Below are 13,011 nucleotides of genomic sequence, written 5' to 3' on the forward strand. Positions count from 1 at the left end.
TAGTTTGTGCCCCAGTTGAGTCCGCTCCAATATATTAGCTGTGAGATTTACACCATTACGTTTGAATCTCTCCCCTGGAACCCCTCTGTGGCGCCCTCCTCTGGTCCAGCACTCTTTATTGCCAGGTGCTTTTATCCTTCTAGACCGCTAAAATATGATTTGAATCGGTTTGATTTATGATTAAATGTACACATAATTAACTTTGAACTTGGGAGTGTGAGATTCCTGGAATACTATCGCTCACTGTATGTGTGACTAATACATGCTCAAAGGGCCTCTAACATCCAAGATGACCCAATAAAAGTTGACCTTGGCTTCTGGGAGAAACACTTGGCGCTTTGTTCATGGATTTGTCATAGTTATGTTGTACAGATTTGGGTTAGGGGTTCATTATGTATTGTGTGCCATACAGAATTTCTATGTTTATAAAATGTTTCTTTTAGAGAAATTGCACCCTTATTTTCTGAGTGTGACTGATAAATGGTGTTACCCTTCTAAGAAACATGTTCAGAAGGTGCTGCTCGGACTCCGGTCATTGCTGCTGTTTGGCTCTGACTTTGCATCTCACCCCTAAAGGACAAAATGACATGTATCTTGCTTAACGAGGGAGCCTGTAGTGTTTCGACTGTCAGGACAGTGATCCTGATACTGAGCTATGGCTACAGACTGATTGGACAGCTATGTCAGTTCTTAAGGTTGAAGACAGCGGCAGTGACCACCCTTCTCCCCTCAGGCTTGCTCTCTGCCACCAGCCGGCCAGTCTCTGGTCATTAGACTCACTTTGCAGGAGGAAACAGAATTACAGGAGCTCTCTCCTCTCTCCTTTTTCAATTTTTTTCTTTTAGTACACACTGTTGCTGGGATCAGTTGTTAAGCACGACCACTTCAGTCTTAACAGGAAAGAAACTACAACTTTCTGTAAATTATGAAAAGATGCATCTTTACAGTGTATTTAACACTGGCGGATGCAATGTCAGCATGGAAAAAGTCTAAACGAAACGATTGCTTTTTAAAATCTTTTAGAAGGGACAATATTCAACAATATTTCACTTTACTAGGAGCATGTTTGCTGTGAAGCATGTATATTATTTTTATGGGCGTATATAAGAAAATAAATATATAAATAAAAACGTTAAATATATGAATAAGCTATGTATATTGAATAACTATTTATATATTTAATGTTTTCATTTATACATTTATTTAATATATGTGCCCAGATATATAATATTAATACATGCCCTTTACAGCCGGCTTGCTCCTGGTAAAGTGAAATCACTTTTTGCTGTAAGGTCTTGGATGACTAGAATTTAGCATCAGGAAAGTTTGTCCTTTGAGGAGGATTCTGGGTAGGGTGATTAGGACAGTGAGGAATGAGGAGGAATATTTGCCAGTCACAGGCCCACGGCTAATGGCTCACGGAGGATAGATGTCCGCATCACAGAGGACAGTCAGAACCAGTGGCTCCATGAGCAACTGTCTTGAGCCTCCCTAATTTTGATTGACTGCTGTTAATATATTGAAATTTATGATAATGTCTGTGCTCAGTTGACCATGGTGGGGCTTTTATAGACGTCAATGTGCCATCTTCCATTTGCTCTTAAAATTGTTTTGCCATCGAAAAGATTGAATTAACATTATAAATGCCTTTACGGTCACTTTTGATGAATTTACTGTATCCTTAAAAATAAGATTTTGAGGACTTATTGTATTAGCTACTGTATGTTACAATGACTAAGAACATGGGACATCCATTTATAAAAAATCTAAATTACATTAAATTATTATATGTTATAACTTTTTATAATAACAGATTTGGGCATATATGTTATGAGTTTCAGACATGCTAGCTTACTATGAATACATTCTTGCATTTAACACAAAGTTTCCAGAAGAACGCACATGAATACTGCAATGTCACTCCCTATCCGCCTAGTGCTGATTGATCCGTGGCAGCCAAGCATGAGATCAAGCAAGCAGTCCACTTGAAAGTTTTCATTGCCTTAAACTCAAATGCCAAATCCCCATTTGTCAATTTCTAATCTAATGTGCTCTTGTGATGTCAGAACAACTGGAAGCAATCCCCACCAGTAAAGTTTTTAACATGCTGCACATTTCATGCCTCATTTACTTGTGTGGTCGGTTTAGGTTGTAGTTTATAGCCCTTGGAGGACAGAAAAAGAAAACGCATATAACATCAAAACATAGAAACCTCAATTCCACATCTGAACTAGGCTTCCAATGAAACTGGTTTTGAAAATTAGAATATGGAAAGCTGTGGAATATCCTTTTTATGGGCTATACTTGAGTGCTTTTGAATTGCTAGATCGAGTCCACAGTGTGAACCATTGAATCTCCAAAATATTCTTGGTTAAGATGAGATTCTTAAGTTTAAGGCTTGGACATCAACATATATTCTACTGACTCCTGCATGCTACACAGGAAAACATCCAGCAATCTGGACAGCTGACACCCTCTGCCGCAGTTCTTTGGGTGTTTAAAGGAGGAAGGGGCGTTGAGGGGGTGACGAACATCTGCCACCAGTTTGACGTGAGTGACTGTGAGGTTTTGCTCTTTTCAGACTTGTGTGGTGGTGGCAGCTTGAATGTGCTGTTAACTGCACCTCCACGCTGACTAGGCACTTCCTACCCCCTAGCACAGAGCCTGAGACTGACGGCCTTTGACACCTGCCATTTTGGCCCTTTTCTAGGCAAAAAATGTCATAGTGTTTAGACTTGGCATTGGCCTGATATCTCATGATTGTTTTTTTTTTCTCTTTTGGGAATCCCTTGGGTCTGCTGGTTGCAAGAAATTGGCCAACATTATTTTATTTTTTTCCATAGGAATGTCCTTTTTGTTTCAGCGTACGTGAAAGACAAAAGACAGGCTTTAGTAAATTTTGCACATTTGATGATGATATATTGAGATTATTATTATTTTTTTAATTTAAAATAGTATATTGCTAATAATCGAATTCTACTTTAGTGTACATTGAAATAAATGTTATAGTAATATACACTACCATTCAGTTTTTTTTAATTAAATTAATATTTGTATTCAGCAAGGATGCATTAAATACATGACAATAAAGACAATTATAATATTCCCAAAATTTCTATTTCAAATAAATGCTGTTCTTTGAAACTTTGTACATCAAAGAATTTTGCCACAGAAAGAAAACATGAAGCAGTACAACTGTTTTCAACACCGCAGACAGATCTGATGAATGCGTTTAATTAGAACACGTGTTTAGGGGCAAGTATCAAAGTATGTATCCATCTCTTGGTGTCACCCGGTGGTCATGGACATTGGGAGGAGGAGATGGACCAGCCTGGAGGATGATGACAAACACTGAGAATACCACAATTACTTACAGTTAGAGGGGGCTCGGCCATGACTTTGCCCTGAGACTCTCATAGAGACATGATAGTCCCCAAAGTGTGGGTGTATTGGGTGTGAGTAAGTGAGTGACTGTCAGACCTCAAGGGTCATCAAGTCATCTGCAACACTTGCAGGCAGGTTTTGTCTTTGTTCTTATGTCTTGGTGTCCACTTGAGCTGGGCCGAGTGCTCACAGCCTTTTGCTGCCTGCCCTTTAACAAGTTCAACCGTGCCCTTAAAGAAGAGAAGTGGTTGGTCGATGTGATGCATATCCATGTCAGAATGGTTCAGGGCTTGTACCCATTAACCCTTGCAGCCCTTCTGATTTATTCAAACATGACAGGCTGATCTCTTTCTCAATATCCAATACCTGCTCTTCTTTTCTGTCCATTTCTGTCTTTTAGCACAACTGTCATATCTTTCTGGTGGAAAAATTCTGCACACTGAAGGACTACTTCTTAAGAAATAATTTATTTAGTTTAATGAGGCCTGGCATTGAATTAATAACCCGAATCGACAGCTAACTAAATGAACTGAATATAATAGAATATTTAATGAACATTTCATTTATTTGAAGGTTCTCAAAATTAGAGATGGGCATATTAAGTGAATACAAGTAATCTATTACATGAAAATGAAAATATAAGTAAAAAAAGAGTTTATTCATTTGATGTTCTTTTCAGGAAAAAAAGAGATCAACATGCATTAAAAATATATTTTAAAAATAAATGTACTAGTCAACTACTTGTGCACATCCCTAGTCAAGAGGAAATGCCACTGTGTAATAATAATAACAATAATGATAATGCAAAAGGTGATTCTCTACAGAATTTATTTTTGTTATGCTCGTTGAAAGTCCTGATAGCAATCATATGCTAAGCGGTCTAAATGTATTTTTATAAATATATATCTTCTGTGGAAGGCGTAGGACCATAACATTTGTTTCATCATTGTATTCCGTCCGAATGAAATGAAAGCATGTGTTCCCCGTCAGTCAACGTGTGTTTGCATACCACTGCGCAGCCCGTTCACGCACACATCATACGTCATCAGCACGTTCAGGTACGCTGTGCAGACAGAGCGAGAATGGCAGGCAAACAGTTGTTTACGTTCGTTATTGTAGTACTGTTACTCACTGTACTGTAAAGTTTTCTCACTGGTGAATGAAACATGATGCAATCCTTCTTGCTTCTGGTCTGTGCGCGTTTGTGTTTTGGAGGAGGCGTGGCTTTGGACAGCGATTTGCAGGGAGGGTGGGATCGTATGCTTTCGATGCTAGCAGGCTAAAGTTAGCATTTCCCGGATCACCTATTGCACCTTTAATATTGTTTTTGTTATACACTCAAAAAAAAGGTTTCATATGGCACCAAAAATGGTTCTTCGTCGTAATCATAGAGGAACCACTTTTGGTGCTATATAGCACCATATCTTAAAGGGGTCATATAATGGTACATGCACTTTTACAAGTTGATTATACGGAAATGTGTGTTGGCAGTGCCTGTACACAACCATCCTATAATGATAAAAATACATCCAGTGTTTTTTTTAAATCTCCTTATTTGTTTTCCCCTGTCTCAAATCGTGCCGTCTGACCGTGTGACGTTAGACGGTGTACTCTCCTCCCATGATTGTTGATTGACAGCAGTGTTTCAACACAGACCCGCCCTGAGCGAGCTGTCATCAGTCCGCCATTGTTGATACGCTGGAACAGAATGGCGTCTGGTGTTGTGGTGTTGTGTTGTTGGGTGTAATAACGAACACAGCAGTCATTTTGATGTTCCTAAATCCGAACCGCTGAAGACCCAGTGGCTGCTGAGTTTTGTTTTAGAAGGGAATATTCCCCCCGATCAACGTCAATGTTTGCGCGAATCATTTCTCAGCAGACTGCTTTATAAACGAGCGTCAGTATAAAGCAGGTTTTGCTAATAAGCTGCTCTTGAAAAAAGGATCGTGTTCCTGCTGCACCTCAGGAAGAAGTTTTATTAACCTTTATATTAATCTTTGCAAATCGCTTGCACGCTTCATGATGAATGAGGCTAAAGTTTACAGGGTAAGTTACATTATGGCATGCTTTCTGTGTATGACGTTCTCAATATACTTCATAATCCCACGTTTATAATGAACAACGGGTTATGGTTGTTATTACAAACTGTGTACTCGGGTGATAAAGTTAACGTGGTAACACTACACTAAGCTTACTTTTGTACATGGTTTATAACGGTGTCTGTTACTGATTAAGAAGTAATGTCAAAAAAAAATCTTATAACATAACATCAATCTGTCAATGAACTAACGTATACATCAGTAAACACATAGCATTCGTATCTCACTACACTACTCTGCCAGTACAAAGATAGATCAAAGTGACTTGACGTTAACCAACCATTCAGAAACGTCCTGTTCGAACTTCGTTGGGTTCGTCATCTGTTCCTAGTCCGACTCCGGTTCAAATTGATAAGGTTGCTCAGATGTGTCCTCAGAGACTCCCGTTGCCATTATTTCTCGAAAATATACCCTCAACTGTTGTCAAGACAACACTCCACGTGTGTTGTGGTGTTGTGTCGGGTCGAACCGAACCGAACGCCCCACAGAGCAGAGGGGCGGGGTGAGCAAAGCTCATTATCATTTAAAGTCACATACACTGAAATGACTTGCTGAAAACTGAGCTGGTTTTGACCAGGTAAAATTAGTGTTTTCTTACAATACTAATGAGAATTTTTAATTAAAGTATATTACAAACTTTTCATTTAGACACTAAAGAATCATATTAACTTGTACAAAAATGGCATTCTATGACCCCTTTAACATGTTCTGTATATGGTAGCGGTGCTATATAGCACCTTAGTTAGCTGTGCTATATAGCACCTTAGTTAGCGGTGCTATATAGCACCTTAGTTAGCGGTGAAGAACCGGTGAAGAACCTCTGAAGAACCAATGAAGCACCAAAATTGGTGCTATATAGCACTTTAAAAGGTTCCCCAATGATTACGAGCCAAGAACCATTTTTGGTGCCATATAGAACCTTTTTTTTTTTTAGTGTATTTATTCTTTTATTACAAATGATTATATAATATACATTATATTGGCAAAAGTTTTAGGACACCATTGCACTTGGTGGTGTAAGGCTTGAATGCAGCTGCTCGGCCATGGAAACCCATTCCATGAAGCTCTCTATGCACTGTTCTTGAGCTAATCTGAAGGCCACACAAAATTTGGAGATCTGTAGCTATTGACTCTGCAGAAAGTTGGCGACTTCTGCGAACTGTGCGCCTCTGCATGCACTGACCCCGCTCTGTGAATTATATTGTTTAAAAGGTCATATTCTTTTTTTTTTTTTTTTAACTTATGGGGGGTCCATTCTATAATGCTACACTCTAAAAAATGGTGCTATATAGCACTAAAAGTGGTTCTTTGGCTCGTAATCATAGGGGAACCGCTGTATAGCACCAAATATTGGTGCTTCAGTGGTTCTTCAGCGGTTCTTTGGGATGACTGAGGTGCTATATAGCACCGCTAACATATACAGAACCTGTTAAGATATGGTGCTATATTGCACCAAAAGTGGTGCCCTATGATTATGAGCCAAGAACCACTTTTAGTGCCATATACAGTGAGGAACATAAGTATTTGAACACCCTGCTATTTTGCAAGTTCTCCCACTTAGAAATTATGGAGGGGTCTGAAATTGTCATCGTAGGTGCATGTCCACTGTGAGAGACATAATCGAGAAAAAAAAAATCCAGAAATCACAATGTATGCTTTTTTAAACTATTTATTTGTATGATACAGCTGCAAATAAGTATTTGAACACCTGTCTATCAGCTAGAATTCTGATCCTCAAAGACCTGTTAGTCTGCCTTTAAAATGTCCACCTCCACTCCATTTATTATTCTAAATTGATGCACCTGTTTGAGGTCGTTAGCTGCATAAAGACACCTGTCCACCCCATACAATCAGTAAGAATCCAACTACTAACATGGCCAAGATCAAAGAGTTGCCAAAGACACTAGAGACAAAATTGTACACCTCCACAAGGCTGGAAAGGGGAAATTGCCAAGCAGCTTGGTGAAAAAAGGTCCACTGTTGGAGCAATCATTAGAAAATGGAAGAAGCTAAACATGACTGTCAATCTCCCTCGGACTGGGGCTCCATGCAAGATCTCACCTCGTGGGGTCTCAATGATCCTAAGAAAGGTGAGAAATCAGCCCAGAACTACACGGGAGGAGCTGGTCAATGACCTGAAAAGAGCTGGGACCACCGTTTCCAAGGTTACTGTTGGTAATATACTAAGACGTCATGGTTTGAAATCATGCATGGCATGGAAGGTTCCCCTGCTTAAACCGGCACATGTCCAGGCCTGTCTTAAGTTTGCCAATGACCATTTGGATGATCTAGAGGAGTCATGGGAGAAAGTCATGTGGTCAGATGAGACCAAAATATAACTTTTTGGTCATAATTCCACTAAACATGTTTGGAGGAAGAAGAATGATGAGTACCATCCCAAGAACACCATCCCTACTGTGAAGCATGGGGGTGGTAGCATCATGCTTTGGGGGTGTTTTTCTGCACATGGGACAGGGCGACTGCACTGTATCAATGAGAGGATGACCGGGGCCATGTATTGCGAGATTTTGGGGAACAACCTCCTTCCCTCAGTTAGAGCATTGAAGATGGGTCGAGGCTGGGTCTTCCAACATGACAATGACCCGAAGCACACAGCCAGTATAACCAAGGAGTGGCTCTGTAAGAAGCATATCAAGCATTTCTGGCGTGGCCTAGCCAGTCTCAGACCTAAACCCAATAGAGAATCTTTGGAGGGAGCTCAAACTCTGTGTTTCTCAGCGACAGGCCAGAAACCTGACCTATCTAGAGAAGATCTGTGTGGAGGAGTGGGCCAAAATCCCTCCTGCAGTGTGTGCAAACCTGGTGAAAAACTACAGGAAACGTTTGACCTCTGTAATTCCAAACAAAGGCTACTGTACCAAATATTAACATTGATTTTCTCAGGTGTTCAAATACTTATTTGCAGCTGTATCATACAAAGAAATAGTTAAAAAATCATACATTGTGATTTCTGGATTTTTTCCCCCCGATTATGTCTCTCACAGTGGACATGCACCTACGATGACAATTTCAGACCCCTCCATGATTTCTAAGTGGGAGAACTTGCAAAATAGCAGGGTGTTCAAATACTTATTTTCCTCACTGTAGCACCATTTTTTTTAGTGTATGTGAATGTTTACACCTCTTGGCCATGCATTGTCTCTGTGTACTTGATTACTATGTCTGAAAGAGACACTTGGATAACTTTCCATCCTTTAATTTCATGAATAACAGTTAGTTTTGTTTATATGGTTTATTTATCGTATTTAAATAATATGTGATTTTATATTTATATGAATGTTTATCAGGGTTGGCATGTGCTTCTTTCTTAATTTGTTAATAATCTTTCTAATAACCTGCTCCACCATGACCCCTAGGTCATATGCCAGGACTCGTTAGTACTGTCATCATGGCGATCTGTCAGCTATGGGATGGAGAGGGAGGAGGGGAAAGGATCTGGGAAAATGAGGACACCAGTCAAACTGGTGGTCCATGTCACAAAGCCTCTGCATCCTGTCATGAGTATGATGACACTAATTGGCAAAGTTACCCAAAGAGCCCGTAGGCACCAATAGAGAGGAAGCAAATGTAATGGAGGCTGCAGTGGTGATCTGCCCTAATTTGTATGGTCATTCTGTAACAGTGGTGATAATCATGTGCAGAGGACGTTTATCCTTGCTGATGTTTTCAGAGAGAGGTCAGTTTTATTATGTGTAGTTAAAGGAAGGAATGCTTGGTTTTGAAAGGTTTTAGAAAGGGAAAAAATTATAACTTGCACAAAAACATATATAATAGTCGTATGTGTAAAACGTAAAAAATCTTTCAGATTTCTTTGGTAATTCTATTTAATAATTAACAGAATTATTAATGTACGATGATGATGATGATGATAATAGTAATAATAATAGTAATAGTCATTATTATTAGTACTACTATTATTAAAGTAGCATGCAGTGATCAATCTTTTCCAGCTGGACTGTTTAACATTTATTTTGAGTTTGTCAAAAATATAGTAGAGACAGGTGCATTTACCATTGAGTCCTCTAGATGGCAGTATTTACCCATATTTTCTGATTTTCCTTGCCCTGTTAGATTACTAGAACATTTTATTGCACAAATTAATGGTTTAAAACTCTTAATATGTGAATCAGTGGTATTAAGCAGTGTATTAGTGGTCAAATTGTTACAAGTTATGTTTTATATGGTAATTATTGTTAGTGTTGTATTTGTAGCATATCAGCTATGGGCTTTTTGTTGGTTCAGGTTCAGGTAGAGTTAACCTTACCGATGGAAATATAACTGAGTGCACTCTTTCACCATTAAACCTATGTGGTCATCACCCTGCTCCCTTCAGTGGGAATATATCTGTGCAATTAGTATACTATAACTCACTTTGAGTGGCAAGCAGAACAATACAAATGCTACTGAAAATGTGTTGAGAGTGAATCTAGTTGACACCCAAGTGAGAATCTCTAAACCAGTTATTCACAACAAGGTGCGCCCAAGGGAGTACTTGGAAAAATGTCAATGCTTTGCAAAATTTTTGGCCTGTCAGATGATAACTGTTAGTAATTAATATCATGTTTGCAATACTCTTTTAAGGGAATAAAGATTCCTCAAAATATGGATGTACAGATTGTAAATTTATATGGCTGTAACACTTGTAACAGAACATACTTTATGTGAATGACAGCGCAGGAGCCATTTGTTAATGGAGCTGGAGCCAGTTATAACCTTCTGAACCCAGGGGGGAAAATTGTCATTTTAGTTTTTTTTTTATAAACTTGACAAAAAATCTTGAATACATTTTTACAATGAAAACAGGGCTGTATTGTGAGTTTGTGTTGTAATACGTCTTCCATGCATTGCTGTGAACTATAAACTTCGGTCCCTGCTGTATCAACTACAAGCTTTCTATGGAAATGTATTTAAATGGACTCTTTGGTCTGACGCCTCCTAGACGTACTGAGGGAGCTTCATAAGTTCACTAGGGTCTTCATGAGGTTACCTCTCTGATTTCCTTGGAAGCCAGCTTTACTCGTCTTTGTTGTTTCAGCATAACAGATGAAGCAGGAGCGTCCATCTACAGTGTGAGTCCTGAGGCTGTTAAAGAGATGCCAGACATGGATCCCAACCTAAGGAGTGCAGGTAATTTACATATTCCTTCTTGCCACGCACTCAAAGCTAGTGATTGACCTTTTTTATGTCAGATATAATGCAGATATATATACATAATTAAATTTAAAGATGACGAATGAGACATACGCAAAATCTGTTTGTATATAGCATTTACTCAAAATTCTCTACAAACACTGAAAACGAGTTAAATGTTTATCAACCTTTGACAAGGCTATTGGGAGATTTTGTAATTGAGACAAGGATTTAACATTTTCTGTATTATTTGCCAAGCCTGTGCTTAATGTGCTAATAAAATACATAAGTAAATACAGTATTATAAAAAATATTATTAACACACACACACACACACACACACACACACACACACACACACACATATATATATATATATATATAACAAAACAATGAATAAAGTGTTTTTAAAAATAAATAAAAAATGGCGTTAACATTTTTTTAAAGCCTATATAATATACATTAAAATACTTTTATCTAATCACATTTTACAAAAGTCAATGCAGAGCAACACAATATACACAATTAAAAAAACTAAACGAAAGACATTGTCAAAATATTGGGATTTATTCAGTTTAAGTTATTTACATTTAATGGTAAATATGCTTTTATATAAATGTAAGGCTTTATGTTTTTGCAAACATACAAACTTGAACATTGAATGTCAAAGCTTCACTGGCAGAATATGTCTTGTCTTTCGTACTAACGCACTAACGCTGAATGAAAGATGTCTCTCTGAATGATGGGATTGTTTATTCTCCAGTTCCAAAGCCCAAGTCTCCAGTCACAGTCAACCCGCCTTACCTGTCAGTCCAACTCAGCTCCCACTCAACCAGACCTTTACGTGTCATTTCAGTCAACCATGTCTCCTTAGTCTGAAACAGGCTCACTGTCTCCTTTAGACCACATTCATCATATCTCCAGTTGTCGATACATAGACTTCAGAAGACGTAACAATAGTCTTTCACAGTCTATCAAACCATCTACTTTCATTTCTCTCTATATCTGTCTTACCCATTAGATATGTTTCTGTGAAACCAAACTTTCTTTAAAAAGGGTTGCCTATGTTTAGACCACACAAGCACCCTCTACTCTTCCAAAAATAAAAAAGCAAGGCGAAAATTTTGGAAATCACTCAAATGTTCTCAAAAACAGGATCTGAGAATTATACCAGACTTCCTCTATAAAAGCAGTAAATCAGTATGGGATTAATCATACATTTTCCTCTGGTCAAATGCAAGTGCAAACCAGGGAGCTATATTTATCGCTTTTCTGAAAGGCGTAAGAAATTGAACCGTCCTATGTAAATGTGTGCAGTGTTTTGTGTTTCACGCATTAAACAATGCTACATCACTAGCAAATATACATACTGTATATATAAAACAAAATGCTTATATTTCAAATAAATTATGTTTTTGCTTACCTTCTATTCATCAAATAATCCTGAAAAAAATGTCATGGTTCTTCAAAAATATTAAGCAGCACAACTGTTTTCAAGATTTATAATAACAAGGAAGGTTTATGCCGGGTACACTGCATGATTTTCAAAGAGGTCAAATTGCTCACACTGCATGACTGTGTGGGGTACCATTTATTTACAGTTGTGTGCACATTACACGATGGATCAGTGACAGGATTTCAGAAGACACAACATTTCAATAGGAAGAATCGCCAACAAATAAGACAAATAACATAAGAACACAAGTGAGACAGGAGTTCTTGTGCGAGATTGGATTTCTTCCCGTTAAAATGATAGCCCGCAGGAAGCTTCCAATCCAAGTTGTATGTGTGCTGATTTGCTGAAAAAAAAGAAAATGAAGGAGAGAATGGGTGCTTGCAGAAGCCATGCTTGCTGATGTTTTGTTGCAGGTCTATGACTCCCCTTCTTGAACTTTCTCACGCCTTGTGTCTTGCTCTCTCATTGTCTGTAGGTCGTCACCAATGTCATTTTTTCCCTCGGCCAAAACACATTTCACAATGCAGGACTCTGAGTCATAAATGTTTTATGGGCATCAGTGCTTCTCTCAGTTTCCAACTTTGATAACACACACTATGCGATAGTCACTCATGTGAACGAGCACTGATTGGCTTCCGATTTCTGGCATTCATATTGGTCGACTGCACGTATGGCCATATCTTTAGAAAATGCTAAGAAATTAAAAGTAGCATTTTGCTGTGATATAAACTACAGCAGTGCTCAGTGCATTAAATCATTAACCAGATTAACGATCGATAATCAACAAATCAATCTCTCTCATACTGTCAAATTATTTACACATCGTTCGAAATGTATATCATATAATTAACAACACAAACAATTAATGGATGAATCAAACTCTTTTACATGCATCATTTTATTATATGTCCATGTGGTTAC

At 38.3% G+C, this 13,011-nt stretch overlaps 1 protein-coding gene across 1 annotated transcript in view; it reads left to right on the forward strand.

The window, feature by feature from the left end:
• The window catches only part of srbd1 (S1 RNA binding domain 1), a 68,483-nt gene that overhangs the window by 21,853 nt on the left and 33,619 nt on the right, over positions 1–13,011 (forward strand). The window contains exon 15 of the mRNA XM_079842963.1: positions 10,540–10,631. Within this exon, the coding sequence (XP_079699089.1) occupies positions 10,540–10,631 (92 nt within the window). The remainder of the gene's footprint in view (positions 1–10,539; positions 10,632–13,011) is intronic.

Source organism: Gobio gobio, assembly GCF_949357685.1.
Source record: "Gobio gobio genome assembly, chromosome: 18".
Lineage (NCBI taxonomy): Eukaryota > Metazoa > Chordata > Actinopteri > Cypriniformes > Gobionidae > Gobio > Gobio gobio.